The sequence below is a fragment of the Bombina bombina genome, chromosome 1, assembly GCF_027579735.1.
Source record: "Bombina bombina isolate aBomBom1 chromosome 1, aBomBom1.pri, whole genome shotgun sequence".
In the NCBI taxonomy this organism is placed as follows: Eukaryota; Metazoa; Chordata; class Amphibia; order Anura; family Bombinatoridae; genus Bombina; species Bombina bombina.
This window is the reverse complement of record NC_069499.1, coordinates 1,240,357,217-1,240,380,234: the sequence shown is the minus strand read 5'-3', so window position 1 is coordinate 1,240,380,234 and position 23,018 is coordinate 1,240,357,217. Positions and strand designations below refer to the sequence as shown.

General features: G+C 38.1%; 1 protein-coding gene across 1 annotated transcript in view; it reads right to left on the bottom strand.

Annotated features, from left to right (window-relative positions):
* The window catches only part of BCO1 (beta-carotene oxygenase 1), a 228,237-nt gene that overhangs the window by 187,152 nt on the left and 18,067 nt on the right, over positions 1–23,018 (bottom strand). The window contains exon 2 of the mRNA XM_053700662.1: positions 10,196–10,324. Within this exon, the coding sequence (XP_053556637.1) occupies positions 10,196–10,324 (129 nt within the window). The remainder of the gene's footprint in view (positions 1–10,195; positions 10,325–23,018) is intronic.

Here is a 23,018-nt window from a genome sequence, read left to right as displayed (position 1 = left end):
GAGATGTCATAGGAAGAGATGTCACAGTAAGAGATGTCATAAGAAGAGATGTCACAGTAAGAGACGTCATAGTAAGAGATGTCACAGTAAGAGACGTCATAGTAAGAGATGTCACAGTAAGAGATGTCATAAGAAGAGATGTCACAGTAAGAGATGTCACAGTAAGATATGTCATAGGAAGAGATGTCACAGGAAGAGATGTCATAGGAAGAGATGTCACAGTAAAATATGTCACAGTAAGAGATGTCACAGTAAGAGATGTCATAGGAAGAGATGTCACAGTAAGAGATGTCACAGTAAGATATGTCATAGGAAGAGATGCCACAGGAAGAGATGTCATAGGAAGATATGTCACAGTAAGAGATGTCACAGTAAGAGATGTCACAGTAAAAGATGTCATAGGAAGAGATGTCAAAGGAAGAGATGTCACAGGAAGAGATGTCACAGTAAGAGATGTCACAGGAAGAGATGTCACAGTAAAAGATGTCATAGGAAGAGATGTCACAGGAAGAGATGTCATAGGAAGAGATGTCACAGTAAGAGATGTCACAGTAAAAGATGTCACAGTAAGAGATGTCACAGTAAGAGATGTCATAGGAAGAGATGTCATAGGAAGAGATGTCACAGTAAGAGATGTCACAGTAAGAGATGTCATAGGAAGAGATGTCACAGTAAGAGATGTCACAGTAAGAGATGTCATAGGAAGAGATGTCATAGGAAGAGATGTCACAGTAAGAGATGTCACAGTAAGAGATGTCATAGGAAGAGATGTCACAGTAAGAGATGTCACAGTAAGAGATGTCACAGTAAGAGATGTCATAGGAAGAGATGTCATAGTAAGAGATGTCACAGGAAGAGATGTCATAGGAAGAGATGTCACAGTAAGAGATGTCACAGTAAAAGATGTCACAGGAAGAGATGTCATAGGAAGAGATGTCACAGGAAGAGATGTCACAGGAAGAGATGTCATAGGAAGAGATGTCACAGTAAGAGATGTCACAGTAAGAGATGTCACAGGAAGAGATGTCATAGTAAGAGATGTCACAGGAAGAGATGTCATAGGAAGAGATGTCATAGGAAGAGATGTCACAGTAAGAGATGTCACAGTAAGAGATGTCACAGTAAGAGATGTCACAGGAAGAGATGTCACAGGAAGAGATGTCACAGGAAGAGATGTCATAGGAAGAGATGTCATAGGAAGAGATGTCACAGTAAGAGATGTCATAGGAAGAGATGTCATAGTAAGAGATGTCACAGGAAGAGATGTCATAGGAAGAGATGTCACAGTAAGAGATGTCACAGGAAGAGATGTCATAGTAAGAGATGTCACAGGAAGAGATGTCATAGGAAGAGATGTCACAGTAAGAGATGTCACAGTAAAAGATGTCACAGGAAGAGATGTCATAGGAAGAGATGTCACAGGAAGAGATGTCATAGTAAGAGATGTCATAGGAAGAGATGTCACAGTAAGAGATGTCACAGGAAGAGATGTCATAGGAAGAGATGTCACAGTAAGAGATGTCACAGGAAGAGATGTCACAGGAAGAGATGTCATAGTAAGAGATGTCACAGTAAAAGGTGTCACAGTAAAAGATGTCATAGGAAGATATGTCACAGTAAGAGATGTCACAGTAAGAGATGTCACAGTAAAAGATGTCATAGGAAGAGATGTCAAAGTAAGAGATGTCACAGGAAGAGATGTCACAGGAAGAGATGTCACAGTAAGAGATGTCACAGGAAGAGATGTCACAGTAAAAGATGTCATAGGAAGAGATGTCACAGGAAGAGATGTCATAGGAAGAGATGTCACAGTAAGAGATGTCACAGTAAAAGATGTCACAGTAAGAGATGTCACAGTAAGAGATGTCATAGGAAGAGATGTCATAGGAAGAGATGTCACAGTAAGAGATGTCACAGTAAGAGATGTCATAGGAAGAGATGTCACAGTAAGAGATGTCACAGTAAGAGATGTCATAGGAAGAGATGTCATAGGAAGAGATGTCACAGTAAGAGATGTCACAGTAAGAGATGTCATAGGAAGAGATGTCACAGTAAGAGATGTCACAGTAAGAGATGTCACAGTAAGAGATGTCATAGTAAGAGATGTCACAGTAAGAGATGTCACAGGAAGAGATGTCATAGGAAGAGATGTCACAGTAAGAGATGTCACAGTAAAAGATGTCACAGGAAGAGATGTCATAGGAAGAGATGTCACAGGAAGAGATGTCACAGAAAGAGATGTCATAGGAAGAGATGTCACAGTAAGAGATGTCACAGTAAGAGATGTCACAGGAAGAGATGTCATAGTAAGAGATGTCACAGGAAGAGATGTCATAGGAAGAGATGTCATAGGAAGAGATGTCATAGGAAGAGATGTCACAGTAAGAGATGTCACAGTAAGAGATGTCACAGTAAGAGATGTCACAGGAAGAGATGTCACAGGAAGAGATGTCACAGGAAGAGATGTCATAGGAAGAGATGTCATAGGAAGAGATGTCACAGTAAGAGATGTCATAGGAAGAGATGTCATAGTAAGAGATGTCACAGGAAGAGATGTCACAGGAAGAGATGTCACAGTAAGAGATGTCACAGTAAGAGATGTCACAGGAAGAGATGTCATAGTAAGAGATGTCACAGGAAGAGATGTCATAGGAAGAGATGTCACAGTAAGAGATGTCACAGTAAAAGATGTCACAGGAAGAGATGTCATAGGAAGAGATGTCACAGGAAGAGATGTCATAGTAAGAGATGTCATAGGAAGAGATGTCACAGTAAGAGATGTCACAGGAAGAGATGTCATAGGAAGAGATGTCACAGTAAGAGATGTCACAGGAAGAGATGTCACAGGAAGAGATGTCATAGTAAGAGATGTCACAGTAAAAGGTGTCACAGTAAAAGATGTCATAGGAAGAGATGTCACAGTAAGAGATGTCACAGTAAAAGATGTCATAGGAAGAGATGTCACAGTAAGAGATGTCACAGTAAAAGATGTCATAGGAAGAGATGTCATAGGAAGAGATGTCACAGTAAAAGATGTCATAGGAAGAGATGTCACAGGAAGAGATGTCATAGGAAGAGATGTCACAGTAAGAGATGTCACAGTAAAAGATGTCACAGTAAGAGATGTCACAGTAAGAGATGTCATAGGAAGAGATGTCATAGGAAGAGATGTCACAGTAAGAGATGTCACAGTAAGAGATGTCATAGGAAGAGATGTCACAGTAAGAGATGTCACAGTAAGAGATGTCATAGGAAGAGATGTCATAGGAAGAGATGTCACAGTAAGAGATGTCACAGTAAGAGATGTCATAGGAAGAGATGTCACAGTAAGAGATGTCACAGTAAGAGATGTCACAGTAAGAGATGTCATAGGAAGAGATGTCATAGTAAGAGATGTCACAGGAGGAGATGTCATAGGAAGAGATGTCACAGTAAGAGATGTCACAGTAAAAGATGTCACAGGAAGAGATGTCATAGGAAGAGATGTCACAGGAAGAGATGTCACAGGAAGAGATGTCATAGGAAGAGATGTCACAGTAAGAGATGTCACAGTAAGAGATGTCACAGGAAGAGATGTCATAGTAAGAGATGTCACATGAAGAGATGTCATAGGAAGAGATGTCATAGGAAGAGATGTCACAGTAAGAGATGTCACAGTAAGAGATGTCATAGGAAGAGATGTCACCGTAAGAGATGTCACAGTAAGAGATGTCACAGGAAGAGATGTCATAGGAAGAGATGTCATAGGAAGAGATGTCACAGTAAGAGATGTCATAGGAAGAGATGTCATAGTAAGAGATGTCACAGGAAGAGATGTCATAGGAAGAGATGTCACAGTAAGAGATGTCATAGTAAGAGATGTCACAGGAAGAGATGTCATAGGAAGAGATGTCACAGTAAGAGATGTCACAGTAAAAGATGTCACAGGAAGAGATGTCATAGGAAGAGATGTCACAGGAAGAGATGTCATAGTAAGAGATGTCATAGGAAGAGATGTCACAGTAAGAGATGTCACAGGAAGAGATGTCATAGGAAGAGATGTCACAGTAAGAGATGTCACAGGAAGAGATGTCACAGGAAGAGATGTCATAGTAAGAGATGTCACAGTAAGAGATGTCACAGGAAGAGATGTCACAGTAAGAGATGTCACAGTAAAAGATGTCATAGGAAGAGATGTCACAGTAAGAGATGTCACAGTAAAAGATGTCATAGGAAGAGATGTCATAGGAAGAGATGTCACAGTAAGAGATGTCACAGGAAGAGATGTCATAGGAAGAGATGTCACAGTAAGAGATGTCACAGTAAGAGATGTCACAGGAAGAGATGTCACAGGAAGAGATGTCATAGGAAGAGATGTCACAGTAAGAGATGTCACAGTAAGAGATGTCATAGGAAGAGATGTCACAGTAAGAGATGTCATAGTAAGAGATGTCATAGGAAGAGATGTCACAGTAAGAGATGGCATAGGAAGAGATGTCATAGGAAGAGATGTCACAGTAAGGGATGTCACAGTAAGATATGTCACAGTAAGAGATGTCATAGTAAGAGATGGCATAGGAAGAGATGTCATAGTAAGAGATGGCACAGGAAGATATGTCACAGTAAGAGATGTCACAGTAAGAGATGTCACAGGAAGAGATGTCACAGGAAGAGATGTCACAGTAAGAGATGTCATAGGAAGAGATGTCACAGTAAGGGATGTCACAGTAAGATATGTCACAGTAAGAGATGGCATAGGAAGAGATGTCACAGGAAGAGATGTCACAGTAAGGGATGTCATAGTAAGAGATGTCACAGTAAGAGATGTCACAGTAAGAGATGTTATAGGAAGAGATGTCACAGGAAGAGATGTCATAGTAAGAGATGTCATAGGAAGAGATGTCACAGTAAGGGATGTCATAGTAAGAGATGTCATAGGAAGAGATGTCACAGGAAGAGATGTCATAGGAAGAGATGTCACAGTAAGGGATGTCATAGTAAGAGATGTCACAGTAAGAGATGTCACAGTAAAAGATGTCACAGGAAGAGATGTCATAGGAAGAGATGTCAAAGAAGATATGTCACAGTAAGAGATGTCATAGTAAGAGATGGCACAGGAAGATATGTCACAGTAAGAGATGTCACAGTAAGAGATGTCACAGTAAGAGATGTCATAGGAAGAGATGTCACAGTAAGAGATGTCACAGTAAGAGATGTCACAGTAAGAGATGTCATAGTAAGAGATGTCATAGGAAGAGATGTCACAGTAAGAGATGTCACAGTAAGAGATGTCATAGGAAGAGATGTCACAGTAAGAGATGTCATAAGAAGAGATGTCACAGTAAGAGACGTCATAGTAAGAGATGTCACAGTAAGAGACGTCATAGTAAGAGATGTCACAGTAAGAGATGTCATAAGAAGAGATGTCACATGAAATAAAGCAATATGCAAAAACAGATTTTTTTAAAAATGTTAAAGAATGAAAAGAATTCCTTTACTTTAGAATTGTACCAGTAAACAGAAAACAGTCTGCATCACTAGTCAAAATCTATTAGAGTTTCTAATTTAAACAAATAATACATGTGCATGTATATTTCCAAAACATTTACTATTAACATTACATTTAGCCACCAATCAGCAAGCGCTACCCAGGTGCTGAACTAAAAATGGGCCGGCTTCTAAGCTTACATTTCTGCTTTTCAAATAAAGATACCAAGAGAACAAAGAAAATTTGGTTTTCGAGTAAATAAGAAAGTTGTTTAAAATTGCATGTTCTATCTGAATCATGAAAGAAAAAATGTGGGTTTCATATCCCTTTAATTCTTCCAAAAGACCATAAAAATAGAAGCATTCTTGCACTATTGCAGTAAAGTTATAATGACACATAAACCATCTCCTAATAAACTGCTAGATTACGAGTCTTGCGTTAGGGTTAAAAAGCTGCGTTGGGAGGTCCCAACGCTGCTTTTTAACGCCCGCTGGTATTACGAGTCTTGCAGGTACAGGTATACCGCTCACTTTTTTTTCGCGACTCTAAAATACCAGAAATCCACTTACGTCAATTGCGTATCCTATATTTTCCATGGGATTTTCCTAACGCCGGTATTACGTGTCTTCATAAAAGTGAGCAGTACACCCTCTCCTGTCAAGACTCGTACCGCATTTAAAAGTCAGTAGTTAAGAGTTTTATGGGCTAACCCCATAGCATAAAACTCTTAACTAAAGTGCTAAAAAGTACACTAACACCCATAAACTATCTATTAACCCCTAAACTGAGGGCCCCCCACATTGCAAACACTAAAATAAAAATTGTAACCCCTAATCTGCCGAACCGGACATCGCCGACACTTTAATAAATATATTAACCCCTAAACTGCCGCACACCCGCCTCGCAAACACTAGTTAATTTTTATTAACCCCTAATCTGCCGTTCCTAACATCTCCAACACCTACCTACATGTATTAACCCCTAATCTGACGCCCCCAACATCGCCGCCACTATATTAAATGTTTTAACCCCTAAATCTAAGTCTAACCCTAACACCCCCCTAACTTAAATATTATTTAAATAAATCTAAATAAATTTACTATAATTAACTAAATTATTCCTATTTAAAACTAAATACTTACCTATAAAATAAACCCTAAGCTATCTACAATATAACTAATAGTTACATTGTATCTAGCTTAGGATTTATTTTTATTTTACAGGCAACTTTGTATTTATTTTAACTAGGTACAATAGTTATTAAATAGTTATTAACTATTTAATAGCTACCTAGCTAAAATAAATACAAATATACCTGTAAAATAAAACCTAACCTAAGTTACAATTGCACCTAACACTACACTATAATTAAATTAAATCCCTAAATTAACTACAATTAAATAAAATAAACTAAAGTACAAAAAAACAAACAAACACTAAATTACAGAAAATAATAAAATGATTACAAGTTTTTTAAACTAATTACACCTAATCTAATCCCCCTAATAAAATAAAAAGCCCCCACAAAATAAAAAAGCCCTACCCTATACTAAATTATAAATAGCCCTTAAAAGTACTTTTTGCGGCGCATTGCCCCAAAGTAATCAGCTCTAAAAAAGTACAATACCCTCCAACATTAAAACCCATCACCCACACACCCAACCCTACTCTAAAACACACCCAATACCCCCTTAATAAAACCTAACACCAACCCCTTGAAGATCACCCTACCTTGAGAAGTCTTCACCCAACCGGGCCGAAGTCCTCTACGAAGCCGGGCGAAGAGGTCCTCCAGACGGGCAGAAGTCTTCATCCAATCCGGGAAGAAGAGGTCCTCAAGACGGGCAGAAGTTTTCATCCATACGGCATCTTCTATCTTCATCCATCTGGAGCGGGTCCATTTTCAAGTCATCCTATTCAAACGACGTCCAACTGAAGAATGAAGGTTCCTTTAAATTACGTCATCCAAGATGGCGTCCCTTCAATTCTGATTGGCTGATAGAATTCTATCAGCCAATCGGAATTAAGGAAGAAAAAATCCTATTGGCTGATGCAATCAGCCAATAGGATTGAGCTGGCATTCTATTGGCTGATTGGATCAGCCAATAGAATGCAATCTCAATCCTATTTGCTGATTGCATGAGCCAATAGGATTTTTTCTACCTTAATTCCGATTGGCTGATAGAATTCTGCCCATCTGGAGGACCTTTTCTTCCCAGCTTGGATGAAGACTTCTACCCGTCTAGAAGACCACTTCGCCCGGAGTTGTAGAGGACTTCGGCCTGGTTGGGTAAAGACTTTTCAAGGTAGGGTGATCTTCAAGGGGTTAGTGTTAGCTTTTATTAAGGAGGTATTGGGTGTGTTTTAGAGTAGGGTTGGGTGTGTGGGTGGTGGGTTTTAATGTTGGGGGGGGTATTGTACTTTTTTTTACAGGTAAAAGAGTTGATTACTTTGGGGCAATGTCCCGCAAAAAGCCCTTTTAAGGGCTATTTGTAATTTAGTATAGGGTAGGGCTTTCTATTATTTTAAGGGGCATTTTAATTTTATTAGGGGGATTAGATTAGGTGTAATAAGTTTAAAAAACTTGTAATTATTTTATTTTTTTCTGTAATTTAGTGTTTGTTTTTTTGTACTTTAGTTTATTTTATTTTATTGTATTTAATTGTAGTTAATTTACGGATTTAATTTAATTATAGTGTAGTGTTAGGTGTAATTGTAACTTAGGTTAGGTTTTATTTTACAGGTATATTTGTATTTATTTTAGCTAGGTAGCTATTAAATAGTTAATAACTATTTAATAACTATTGTACCTAGTTAAAATAAATACAAAGTTGCCTGTAAAATAAAAATAAACCTTAAGCTAGATACAATGTAACTATGAGTTATATTGTAGCTAGCTTAGAGTTTATTTTATAGGTAAGTATTTAATTTTAAATAGGAATAATTTAGTTAATTGTAGTTATTTTATTTAGATTATTTTAAATTATATTTAAATTAGGGGGTGTTAGGGTTAGACTTAGGTTTAGGGGTTAATAACTTTAATATAGTTGCGGCGACGTTGGGGGCGGCAGATTAGGGGTTAATAAATGTAGGTAGGTGGTGGCGATGTTAGGGACGGAAGATTAGGGGGTTAATAAATATAATGTAGGGTTCGTCTATGTTGGGGGCAGCAGATTAGGGGTTAACACATATAATGAAAGTGGTGGCGGTGTTCGGAGCGGCAGATTAGGGGTTAATAATATAATGCAGGTGTCGGCGATGTCGGGAGTGGCATACTAGGGGTTAATAAGTGTAAGATTAGGAGTGTTTAGACTCTGGGTTCATGTTAGGGTGTTAGGTGTAGACATAAAAAGTATTTTCCCATAGGAATCAATGGGGCTGCTTTTTTGCAGGTGCTAGTTTTTTTTTTCCAGCCAGCTCTGTCCCATTGATTCCTATGGTGAAATCGTGCACTTTAGCCAGCTCACCGCTACCATAAACAGCGCTGGTATTAAAGTGAGATGTGAAGCTAAATTTTGCTCTCCACTCACTTTTCTGCGGCTAACGCCGGGTTTAGAAAAACCTGTAATACCAGCGTTGTCTGTCAGTGAGCGGTGAGCTTAAACTGCTCGTTATCCCCGCACAGCTTTACCGTCAAAAACTTGTAATCTAGCCGAAAGTATTTGTAACTGTCCAGATCTTATATATTATCACTTCCCAACACTGTAATACTTTACACCTATACAAAGCCATCTACAAGTGCATTCCTATAACATATATTTAGTCATAAACACACACACACAGTGACACAAACTCACACAATGGGATACATTTACTCTCTCCAGTGACTGTAGAGGCTTTCACTAAAGCTCCATTATAACTCCAAACAGGTTTCTACAATAGCATTGTGATATTGAGACTATGAGGCCGAATAATCAAAGGTCTTGCGGATCAGGTCAATAAGCTCTCCGTATTCAGCATTGCACCAGCAGCTCACAAGAGCTGCTGGAGCAACGCCACCCCCTGCAGATTCGTGGCCAATCGGCCACCACAAGGGAGGTGTCAATCAACCCGATCGTACTCGATCGGGTTGAATTGTGGTGATTCCTGTCCGTCTGCTCAGAGCAGGTGGACAGGTTTATGGAGCAGCGGTCTTTAGACCGCTGCTTCATAACTGCTGTTTCTGGCGAGTCTGAAGACTCGCAGAAACACGGGCCCTCAAGTTCCATTCGGAGCTTGATAAATGGGCCTCTAAGGGGCCGATATATCAAGCTCCGTATGGAGCTTCATGCCCCTTGTTTAAAGACCGCTGCTCCTTAACTTGTCGGCCTGCTCTGAGGCAGCGGACAGAAATCAACCCGTTTGAATATGATCGGGTTAATTGACACCCCCTGCTAGTGGCCAATTGGCCATGAATCTGCAGGGGGCGACATTGCACCAGCAGTTCACAAGAACTGCTGGTGCAATGATAAATGCAGACAGCGTATGCTGTCGGCATTTATCGATGTGCAGCGGACATGATACGCTACAAGTTCTCTGTCACATATGTACTCAATTGTGATGTGACATACATACATACACTAAATAATTTGCACATACTAATATTCATAATGACACAAGAGAGTCATACTGAAATTCAGATCTCTCTAAAAGTAGCTTATTGTTAGTGACATCATTATAATTGTTTCAAATGAAGATAAACTTGTACTAAATTAAAATGCTGCCATAAGTTGGCATTCACAAGTTTACCATTTTTGAGAGTGAAGCTGTGCAATAAAGATAGCCCATCAAACCAGTGGTTATACGTTGTCTCCCCAACTGTGTGGATTCCTGGTCCATTTCTCAAAAGAGTTCCTTGCAGCCAGTTTGGAATTTGACCTATGACAACAGAGAAAATACTGAATTATCAAGAAAAACAAATGATGAAAATACTAAATTAGTACAGTTATATGCTACATAGTATCAACTTCAGTGCCAGGGCCAACTCATTTACCCAATGCAGCATTTTGCCACATAAGTGTCTTATTTTACCTTTGATGAAACCAAACATATCAATTTGTTTTAAATATCCCTTTGTCCTTATTCTCCACATATTGTAAGTATTACTATTAATAATGTTAATCATAATAATCAGTGGATTTACCAACAGGGTGCACAATTCTATGGACACCATCTTAAAGGTACATTAAACACTAAGGGCGAGATTACATATGCGGCACAAGCTTCAGCGTAACTGCTGAAACCCGCTCCTCCTGTAATTTCGTAAAGTGACCTAAGTCGGACAAACTAGCGATGTCCAGAAATGTGCGTAATACAAATTTCTGGAGTGGTGACTTACAACACTTTAGAAACTGCTGGCGCCTAAGAAAAAAAGAAAATACATAAAATTTCCCAAAAATAAACCTGACACCTAAAATCCCTATATCCGCAATCGCCCCATATCGCAACTAATAATAAATTTATTAACGCCTAAACCGACATTCCCCCATGCCTAATTAAACTATTAACCCACATTGCAATCCACCTAGTATAAGTATTAACCCCTAAATCCGCCAATCCCAACATCGCAAACTACCTAATAAATGTATTAACCTCCTAATCCGACATTAACCCACATTGCAAAGAACCTAATAAAACCATTAATCCCTAATCCACCATTAACCCACATCGCAACAAACTTTATAAATCTATTAAACCCTAATCCGCCAAACCCACACAACACAATAATCCTAATAAAACTATTAACCCCTAAACCACCAAACCCACATAACGCAATAATCCTAATAAAACTATTAACCCCTAAACCGCCAAACCCACACAATGCAAAAACCTAATTTAATTACTAAGACCCCTAACCTAACACCCACTAAATTAACCCCAATTTACATAAAATAATAAATTACTAAATTATAATTTAAATTAAAAATACTAAAAGTACTTAGAAAAATAAACCTAAGATTAAATTAAACAAAATTAAACTAAAATTGTCAAAAATAAAAACGTCTAACATTACAGAAAATAATAAACAAAATTTAAAAAAATAAAGAAATTAAAGCTAATCCCTATGAAAATAAAATAGCCCCCCCAAATACAAACACCCCCTAATCTAATGTTAAACTACCAATAGCCCTTAAAATTACTTTTTGTAGGGCATTGCCCTAAGTTAAACAGCTCTTTTTCATTTAAAAAAATTCTAAGTCCCCCCTAACAGTAAAACCCACCACCCACCAAACTCCCCAAAATAAAATAAACCTAATACTAAAAAAACTTAAACTACCGATTGCCCTTAAAGGGGCATTTGTATGGGCATTGCCCTTAAAATGGCATTCAGGTCTTTTACTGCACTTAAAATAGCATTCAGCTCTTTTAAGAGTGCCCAATAAATCCCTAATCTAAAAAAACCTAACCCCCCCAAAAATAAAAAAAAGCCTAAGGGGCATATGTATCAAGCTCCGAATGGAGCTTGATGCCCCGTGTTTCTGGTGAGCCTGCAGACAGCAGTTATGAAGCTTCGGTCACAAAGACCGCTGCTCCATAACCTGTCCGCCTGCTCTGAGCAGGCAGACAGACATCGCCGGAAATCAACCCGATCGAGTACGATCGGGTTGATTGACACCCCCTGCTGGCGGCCCATTGGCTGCGAGTCTACAGGGGGCGGCGTTGCACCAGCAGCTTTTGAGAGCTGCGGGTGCAATGCTGAATACGGCGAGTGTATTGCTCTCCGTATTCAGCGAGGTCCACCAGACCTTGATAACTAGAGGCCTAAGTCTAACCCCCAAATAGGTACTCCCCATTCTTGAAGTCCAGCGGTGAAGGTCCTGTTCCAGGAGGTGAAGTCTTCTTCCAAGCGGCCGACAACTTTTTCAAAGCGAGGACCACTTTCTTCTTCATCCAGGACCAAGCCAGCGTGGAGATGAGCACGGAGCAGGACCAGCGACCGTGGAGCCATGGAGCGGGGAGGATCCTCTTCATACGATCACCGCCGTAAACTGAATAGTGAATTCAAGGTACACGTTTAAATATGGCGTCCCTTGCATTTCTATTGGCTGAATTGATTCTTCAAAATCAAATCAGCCAATAGGATAAGAGCTACTGAAATCCTATTGGCTGTTCAAATTTTTTATTTTAAAGATAATTTAGTATTTTATAATTTTATGTAATTTGGGGTTAATTTAGTAGGTGCTAGGTTAGGGGACTTTGTAATTAAATTAGTTATTTGCGTTGTGGGGGTTTGGCATTTGAATTTGAAAAATCAAATCAGCCAATAGGAATGCAAGGGACGTCATATATAAACGCGTACCTTGAATTAATTATTCAGTGTATGGCGGCGATCATACCAAGAGGATCCTCCACGCTCCATGGCTCCACGGTCGCCGGTCCTGCTCTGCGCTCATCTCCACTCCGCGCCAGCTTGATCCCGGATGAAGGAGGAAGTGGTCTCTGCTTGGAAGAAGATGTCAACTGCTTGAAAGAAGACTTCACCTCCTAGAACAGGACTTTCTCTGCCGGACTTCAGGAACGGTGAGTACCTATTGGGGGTTAGAGTTAGGCTTTTTTTATTTTTGGGGGGTTTGTTTATTTTTAGATTAGGGATTTATTGGGCAATGCCCATACAAATGCCCCTTTAGTGGTGGGTTTTACTGTTAGAGGGGGGACTTAGTATTTTTTAAGGTAAAAGAGCTGTTAAACTTAGGGCAATGCCCTACAAAAGGCCCTTGTAGTATAGGATTATGTAGTATGGATTATTGTAGTATTAGATTATGAGGTGTTTTTATTTTCGGGGGGCTTTTTATTTTCATAGGGATTAGGTTTAATTTTTTTATTTTTGATCATTTGGTTTATTATTTTATGTAAGGTTAGACTTTTTTTATATTTTGTAATCGTAGATTAATTTAAATTAAGTTTTTATTTATTTTTAAGTAATGTTAGCTTTTTTATTTTAATTGTAACTTAGTATTTTTTATTTAGGTAATTGGGGTTAATTTAGGGGGTGTTAGGTTAGCTTAGTAATTTAATTAGTTATTTGCATTGTGGGGGTTAATAGATATATTAGGATTATTGCGTTGTGTGAGTTTGACGGATTAGGGGTTAATAGTTTTATTAGGTTTATTGCATTGTGGGTTAATAGTGAATTAGGGGTTAATAGTTTTATTAGGTTTATTGCGTTGTGGGATGATGGCGGATTAGGGTTTAATAGTTTTATTAGGTTTATTGCATTGAGGGTTAATGGCGGATTAGAGGTTAATACATTTATTAGGTTAATTGTGATGTGGGTTAATGGCGGATTAGGGGTTAATATACTTTATTAGTTATTGTGGTGGGGGTTGGTTAGCGGTTGACTTGTAGATAGATATTGCGCATGTGTTAGGTGAGTTAGTTAATATTTTCACGCAGTTATGGGAGTTCCGGTGCTCACATTTTAGCGTAAGCCTTGCTGCGCCTGCCTATGTGTGGCCTTGCGCTGAATATGTGATACCAATTTACGATGCGGTTCTATGTTAGCATATGGGAGTAAATATTGCATGGGATGGGTGAAAAATACGTGCCACATTTATATGCGGCGCCATATATGTGATCTCTTTATTGTATCCATGAGTTAGTGACGTATGGGATAGCAAATACCCAAGATGTGGAAGTTCACGCAAGAGTCTCTAGAGAGGGAGGGATAAAAATAAAGACAGCCAATTCCGCTGAAAAATAAATCAACAACCCAAATCAAAAGTTTTAATTTTATAATGAAAAAAAACTGAAAATATAAGCAGAAGAATCAAACTGAAACAGCTGATTGAAGAATTTTTCTACCAAAAACTGCTTCTGAAGAAGAGAAAACATCAAAATGGTAGAATTTAGTAAAAATAAGCAAAGAAGACCAAGTTGCTGCTTTGCAAATCTGATCAACAGAAGCTTCATTCTTAAAAACCCAGGAAGTGGAAACTGACCTAGTAGAATGAGCCGTAATCCTCTGAGGCGGGGATTTACCCGACTCTAAATAAGCATGATGAATCAAAAGCTTAAACCAAGATGCCAAAGAAATGGCAGAAGCCTTCTGACCTTTCCTAGAACCAGAAAAGATAACAAATAGACTAGAAGTCTTTCTGAAATCTTTAGTAGCTTCAACATAATATTTCAAAGCTCTTACCACATCCAAAGAATGTAAGGATCTCTCCAGAGAATTCTTAGGATTAGGACAAAAAGAAGGGACAACAATTTCTCTACTAAAGTTGTTGGAGTTCACAACTTTAGGCAAACATTTTAAACGAAGCCCGCAAAAACTGCCTTATCCTGATGAAAAATCAGAAAAGGAGACTGACAAGAAAGAGCAGATAAATCAGAAACTCTTCTAGCAGAAGAGATGACCAAAAGGAACAGCACTTTCCAAGAAAGTAATTTAATGTCCAGAGAATGCATAGGCTCAAACGGAGGAGCCTGTAAAGCCTTCAAAACCAAATTAAGACTCCAAGGAGGAGAAATTGATTTAATGACAGGCTTGATATGAACCAAAGCCTGTACAAAACAATGACTATCAGGAAGTTTAGCAATTTGTCTGTGGAACAGAACAGAAAGAGCAGAGATTTGTCCTTTCAAAGAACTTGCAGACAAACCCTTATCTAAACCATCCTGAAGAAACTGTAAAATTCTAGGAATTCTAAAAGAATGCCAAGAGAATTTATGAGAAAAGCACCATGAGATGTAAGTCTTCCAAACTCGATAAAAAATCTTTCTAGACACAGATTTACGAGCCTACAACATAGTATTAATCACTGAGTCAGAGAAACCTCTATGACTAAGCATTCAAATTCCATACCAACAAATTTAATGATTTGAGATCCTGATGGAAAAATGAACCTTGAGATATAAGGTCTGGACTTAATGGAAGTGGCCAAGGTTGGCAACTGGACAACCAAACAAGATCCACATACCAAAACCTGAGCGGCCATGCTGGAGCCACCAGCACCACAAACGATTTCTCCATGATGACTTTGAAAATCACTCTTGGAAGAAGAACTAGAGGCAGAAAAATATAGGCAGGTTGAAAACTCCAAGGAAGTGTCAATGCATAAACTGCTTCCGTCTGAGGATCCCTGGACCTGGATATGCACCTGGGAAGTTTCTTGTTTAGATGAGATGCCATCAGATCTATTTCTGGAAGCTCCCACATCTGAACAATTTGAAAAAACACATCTGGGTGAAGAGACCATTCTCCCGGATGTAAAGCTTGATGACAGAGATAATCCGCTTCCCAATTGTCTATACCTGGGATATGGACTGCAGAAATTAACAAAAGCTGAATTTTGCCCAAGCAAGTATCCGAGATACTTCTTTCATAGCCTGAGGACTGAGAGTCCCACCCTGATGATTGACATACGCCACAGTTGTGACATCTGTCTGAAAACCAATAAACGTCTCTCTCTTCAAATAGAAGCCAAAATTGAAGAACTCTGAGAATCACACGGAGTTCCAAAATATTGAATGGTAATCTCGTCTCTTGAGATTTCCAAACCCCTTGTGCTGTCAGAGATCCCCAGACAGCTTCCCAACCTAAAAGACTCACATCTGTTGTGATCAATGTCCAGGTTGGATGAACCGAACAGACCCGTAGAACTATACGATGGTGATCTAACCACCAAGTCAGAGATAGTTGAATATTGGGATTCAAGGATATTAAATGTGATATCCTAGAATAATCCCTGCACCATTAATTCAGCATTAAAAACTAGAAAGGTTTCATATGAAAATGAGCAAAGGGAATCAAATCCAATGCTGCAGTCATGAGACCTAAAACTTCCATGCATATAGCTACTGAAGGAAATAATAGAGACTGAAGGTTGTGACAAGCTGAACCCAATATAAATTGTCTCTTGTCTGTTAGAGACAAAGACATTGACACAATCTATCTGGAAACCTAAAAAAGGTGACCCTTGTCTGAGGAACCAAGGAACTTTTGATAAAATGATCCTCCAACCATGTCTTTGAAGAAACAACAGAAGTTGAATCGTATGAGATTCTGCAGAACAAAAAGACTGAGCAAGTACCAAGATTTCGTCCAAATAAGGAAACACAGAGAACCTTTGAAAAGATTCCCAGAGCTTTCGCTAGGCCAGAAAGGAAAAGCAACAAATTGATAATGCTTGTCTAAAAAAGAGAATCTCAGAAAATGAAAATAATCTGAATATAAACAGAATATGAAGATATGCATCTGTAAGTCTATTGTAGGCAAATAATGCCCTTGCTGAACAAAAGGCAGAATAGACCTAATAATCACCATTCTGAAAGATGGTACTCTAACATGACAAATGAAAAAAGATTTTCTTTCTTTGGGACAATGAATAGTTCTGAACAAAACTCCAGGCCCCGTTCCTGAAACGGAACGGGTATGAATACCCCAGATAACTCCAGGTCTGAAACACACTTCAGGAAAGCCTGAGCCTTTACTGGAATAGCTAGAATATGTGAGAGAGAAAAAGACTTCTCACAGGCGGTCTTACTCTCAATCCTATTCTGAACCCCAATCTAAGAAGTTTGGACCCAATTGAACCAAACAACTTTAGAAAAGTCTTAACCTGCCCCCTACCAGCTAAGCTATAATAAGAGCCGCACCTTTGTGCGATTTTGGGGGCTAGCTTTGCTCTCTTAAATGGCTTGAATTCATTCCATTTTGAAGAAAGCTTCCAATTAGAAACATGTTACTTGGGGGAGAATTAGGTTTCTGTTCCTTATTAAGAACAAAAACTAATATAAGCTTAGAACTTAATCTTGAAGCAAAAAAACTCCCTTCCCCAGAGTAACAGTTGAAAGTATTGAATCCAACTGTGACCCAAATAATTTATTACTTTGGAAGGAAAGAAAATAGAAATCTGGATTTTAGAAATCAAATCAGCATTCAAAGATTTAAGTCACAAAGTTCTTCTAGCTAAAAAAAGCTAAAGACATAGATTTAACCTCAATTTTGATAATATCAAAAAATGGCATCACAAATGAAATTATTAGCATGTTGAATCAAGTTAACAATGCTAAACAAATCATAATCCAATACTTGTTGCGCTAAAGTTTGCAACCAAAAAAGATGAAACAGCTGCAACATCAGCCAAAGAAATTGCAGGCCTAAGAAAAGGACCTGAAAATAAATTAATTTTCCTTAGCAAAGATACAAGTTTCCCATCTAAAGGATCTTTAAAATAAATACTATTTTCCATAGGAATAGTAGTACGTTTAGCAAGAGTAAAGATAGCCCCATTAACTTTGGGGATCTTTTCCCAAAACTCCAAACTAACTGCTGGCAAAGGATACAATTTTAGAACCTTAAAGAAGGAATAAAAGAAGTACCAGGCCTATTCCATTCCCCAGTATTAGGAACTGGAAAAAAAACCTCTGAAGTAACCACAGGAGGTTAATAAGCAGAATTTAAATGTTAGCTAGCCTCAAAATCAAGAGAACTAATCTCCTCAATATCCAAAATAATCAACACCTTTTCAACAAAGAACGAATGTACTCTATTTAAAAGTAAAAAAGTAGTTTTGTTAGTGTCAATATCTGATGAAGGATATTCTGAATGAGATAAATCAGAGAAGGATAATTCAGTATGTTGTCGGTCATTTGAAAATTCCTCAACTAAATGAGAAGTTTAAAAAAGACCTTTACATTTTATTAGAAGGCGGGATTGCAGAGAAAGCCTTCAGAATAGAATAAGAAAAATATTCTAATAAATTCCTAGGTATATCTTGTACATTAGATGTTAAAAGAATAGCAATAGACAATGCATTAATACTGATGGACATTTTTTCTGCATGTAAAAGTTTATCATGATAACTTATTACAAACCATAGCTAAAGATACAAATTCACAACGTTAAAATAAATTAACTTAGCTTTGGTAGGACTGATATCAGTCAGCAGGAATCCACAGTGTTTTCTGATACAGGAACAGTTTTGAGATATCTTGCAAATGTAAGAGAAAAAACAACATATAAAGCAAAATATCAATTTCCTTATGTGACAGTTTCAGGAATGGGAAAAAATGCAAACAAAATAAGCCTCTGGAAACCAGAAGCAAAATGAAATAAAGACTTAAATAATGTCAGAAATCTGGCGCCAAGTATGACGCCCACAACTAACAAAATATTTTTTGGGGCCAAGAACGTGTGCAACAAACACGAGTGTCATAGATGACGCAACTACGTGAAAATTCTCTGCGCCAACTAAGATGCCGGAAATGACGGAACTACGTCAACAAACGTAATTCTCGTGCCAAGAATGACGCAATAAATTATAGCATTTTGCGCTCCCGCGAGCCTAACAGCCGCAATTTAAAAAAGAGAGTCAATATGAAAACGTCAGGTAAAAAATTTTTTTTTTTTTTATATGCATTTCCCAAATATGAAACTGACAGTCTGCAAAAAGGAAATATACTGATTAACCTGAATCATGGCAAATATAAGTACAAAACATATATTTAGAACTTTACATATAAAGTGCCAAACCATAGCTGAGAGTGTCTTAAATAAAAGAAACATACTTACCAAAAGACACTCATCTACATAAAGTAGATAGCCAAACCAGTACTGAAAAGAGAATCAGCAGAGGTAATGGTATATAAGAGTATATCGTCGATCTGAAAAGGGAGGTAGGAGATGAATCTCTATGACCGATAACAGAGAACCTATGAAATAGATCCCCGTTAGGATGACCATTGTATTCAATAGGTAATACTCCCTTCACATCCCTCTGTCATTCACTGCACTCTGAGAGGAACCGGGCTTCAGCATGCTGAGAATCACATATCAACGTAGAAATCTAGCACAAACTTACTTCACCACCTCCATAGAAGGCAAAGTTTGTAAAACTGAATTGTGGGTGTGGTGGGGGGTGTATTTATAAGCATTTTGAGGTTTGGGAAACTTTGCCCCTCCTGGTAGGAATGTATATCCCATACGTCACTAGCTCATGGACTATTGCCAATTACATACAAGAAAAAAAAAAAGATGGTGAGACCATATTGTTTTTATGTATTACAAGTTCAGTAGATTACTTGTTTTTTCTTTGAACTTTGGAACACCAGAACTAAGACGTAATTTCAAAGACTACTAGAAACCCACTGCACCTATGCCTATAACACATTTTAAGCAAAAATACCCACAAAACCTGACCAACTACTATGAAGAAAAAAACACCATATATTATAAGTACACAAAACTCTGTATCCAAGCAACCAGATAGTTTTATCTTATCATTGTTCAGCAAGCTATTAACCATGTGCTTACAAAGCTGGTGAGAGGGATCATTAGGTACAGATCAGATGCAGACCTGGTGAGAGAGATCATCAGGTGCACTGCAGACTCACATAGTACCTATGAAAGATACATGTGCATGGGTGTGTATACTAAATAGCTACATATATCTAGACACCTGACCATTGCACCTATATGAGCCATGGTCATTAAAGGGACAATGTACTCAAAAAATGTATCCCCTTAACTTTGTTCCCAATGATCCACTTTACCTGCTGGAGTGTATTAAATTGTTTACAAGTATTTCCTTTACCTTTATATTGGCATTTGAAATAGTTGAATTAGCCTGTAGTATCCCTACCTATTCTGAAAGTTTTTAGCCTTAGGGCCAAGCTATAATCAAGCTGTGAAAACACAGCCAGCAGAAAAAAATAACACTCCCAGTGGGGTATAGAAGAGATAAGGTAATAAAATGTTAATTTTCCATTGTTCTCTCCAAGTATTGGTGATTGGTTTATGGACAGAAATAGGATAAAGAAGCATGTATATGTGCGCAATGTAATAAAGTAATGAGATCTGATGATACCTACAAGCTTAACCCATTTTATCAGGTTGTGGCTTTAAAACACAAAAGCAGCTAATTCATATACACAAATAAACCTTAAAAAATCAAATTCTCATACATGAATGGTAATAAAAAGTAATTGGAAACACATTAAGGTAAAAACTATTTTACAGTATACTGTCCCTTTACTGTGTTTCCAATGACTTTTTAAATTAGCTGCTGAGTATAAAATGGATGAGAAATTGCTTCTTTCAGATTATTTTTGTATATGGAATAGCTGGTTTTGTTCTTTAAAACCACAACCCATTAAGATGTTATTAGTTTTTATTGTGCCATATCATACAATGATTTCCCATTGTGCTAGCAAAGAAAATTGTGATCCTTTAGTTACAGGCATATTCCAAAAATAAAATACCTCTTTAGCAGACATTTTCAGATTGTGTACTTTGCTGACATAGATTAACAAGGATGGCTAGAATAAATAAGCAAATTGCCAGTAATTTTAAAAAGTATCTCTTTGGCATAATTGCCTTAGTGAATAAGTAAAGGCAGGGTCAGGTCATATTCCAGCTATTTCAGCTTTCCTTTGTGTGATTATCTCTGAAAACGGAGTTGAGTGAGACCAGAAAGGTAATATATGCAATGTTTTTAACCCTTTCTTATCTCTCTCTTCAAGTTGATCTATAGCATGTAGCATCTATAGCTGCTGTTTTGTAATTTGTAATCCATGGAGATGCCTCAAATCATGTGTAATAGTAGATATTGCTTACTAAATGATCACTCTTTCAATGAGATGTTTTTAAGCAGCTATTTTACTATAAATATATGTTTGTGTGTGTGCTTGTGTATGTGTGTCTATGTATGTGTTTGTGTGTGCATGTGTGTTTTTATATATGTGTGTGTTTGTGTATCTTTATATGAGTGTATATGTATATATATATATATATATATATATATATATATATATATATATATATATATATATATATATATATATATATATGCAGTAGCAGGGATGTGCACTCTCACTTCCGTATCATCTGCCAGGGTGCTAGTGGATAATGATAATAGCAATGAAAGAAACTTGCACTCGCTGGTACTTTTCAACAAATCTTTACTGTGACAGTGTAACATTTCAGGGATAATATATACCCTTCCTCAGACACAAGTGATACAACGTGAAATATATTTATAGGCAAACAATTAATAACCCCACCCCATAATTAGAATAAAAACCACCAATGGTGGTTGTCAAGGTGACCACTACGTCACAATATCAACAAAAGTGCATCGATCAGTGACATAATAAATAGACTGTCTGAGTATATACTTCTCTTAAGTGATAGTGACTCATATTAATATGCAGAAAAATAGAGGAAATGTGGTATACAGACACAGAGGGCATAGTGCCTAACCTTACAAAAGCAGACTAATTCAATGTACACAACAGGACCAGTAACTAACAGGGACCTCAAATCTGCTACAAATGTATAATGCAGGCGGGAATAATATGTTGCAGCATACAACAATCTAGGTTATTTGTATGCTGCAATATATTATTCCTGCCTGCATTATACATTTGTATCATGGCCTTCTGTTTCCACACTTACGGGTCTCATTCTCCTGGTTTATTTACTTCTACCCCTACCACTCTTCATTAATTCCATTTTCATAACCCAGCTATTCTTCAAATAGTTTGCTGACGTGTCAATGAAAATTGTCTGTGCATTGCTGAACTATATGAGGATTTCATTGCATTATCTGCATACTAAAGTGATTCTGTATATCTTCCCATGAGGTTCTTAGACGGAACACATTAATAAAGAAAAAAATAGGAAAAAAAAAAAATAGTGTCACTTTGCAAACAGTGGAGCCATTCATTTGACAGGATGAACAATACTTACATAAATATGTATCTTCTTTAATTGATTGAATCTACAAGTATTAAAATAATGTGTAGTTCACCATGTAATGTCTGTCGTGCCTATTAAGTTACATTGTATGTGTCCAACGTTTGTTTCATAGCTATTTATTTCCTATACTTCATGCCTCCTTGCAACCAGACACTTATCTTATGATAAGTATATTGACCCAATACATACACTCCAGATAAAGGACTTGGCTCCACTATCCACTCTTCTTCATTGTCTTTGTCATACAGATTAAGCCATTCAGTGTTTGATTATCACATTATGGGGGCTAGTTATCAAGCCGTCTACTTTTCTGGCTTCACTGGCCCAATACGTCCGCCTAAGCTCGCCTACCTTCGCCGCCGCGGACCTGAAAAAATACGCCTAAGTTATCAAATAAAGCTGTCAAAAAGCCGCGGGGCGATGAGCAGCGGACTGTGACAGTTATCACTCATCCGATCTCGCTGCCCTTCGGCTTTTTCCCAGCTTTATTGCTAGCCTGTCACTAAGCACTCACACTAAACTGCACTGTTCTACCCCCTATACCGGCGCCCCCGGAGCCCCCCGCAACTCAATAAAGTTACTAACCCCTAAACCGCCGCTCCTAGACCCTGCCGCAACTCTGATAAATGTATTAACCCCTAAACCGCCGCTCCCGGACACCGCTGCCACCTACATTATACCTAGTAACCCCTATCCTGCCCCCCCTATACCGTCGCCCTCTATTATAAAATTATTAACCCCTATCCTGCTGATCCCGCACCTCTCCGCAACTAAATAAATAGTTTAACCCCTAAACCGCCGCTCCATGAACCCGCCGCAACCTATAATAAATTTATTAACCCCTATCCTGCCCCCCACTACGCCGCCGCC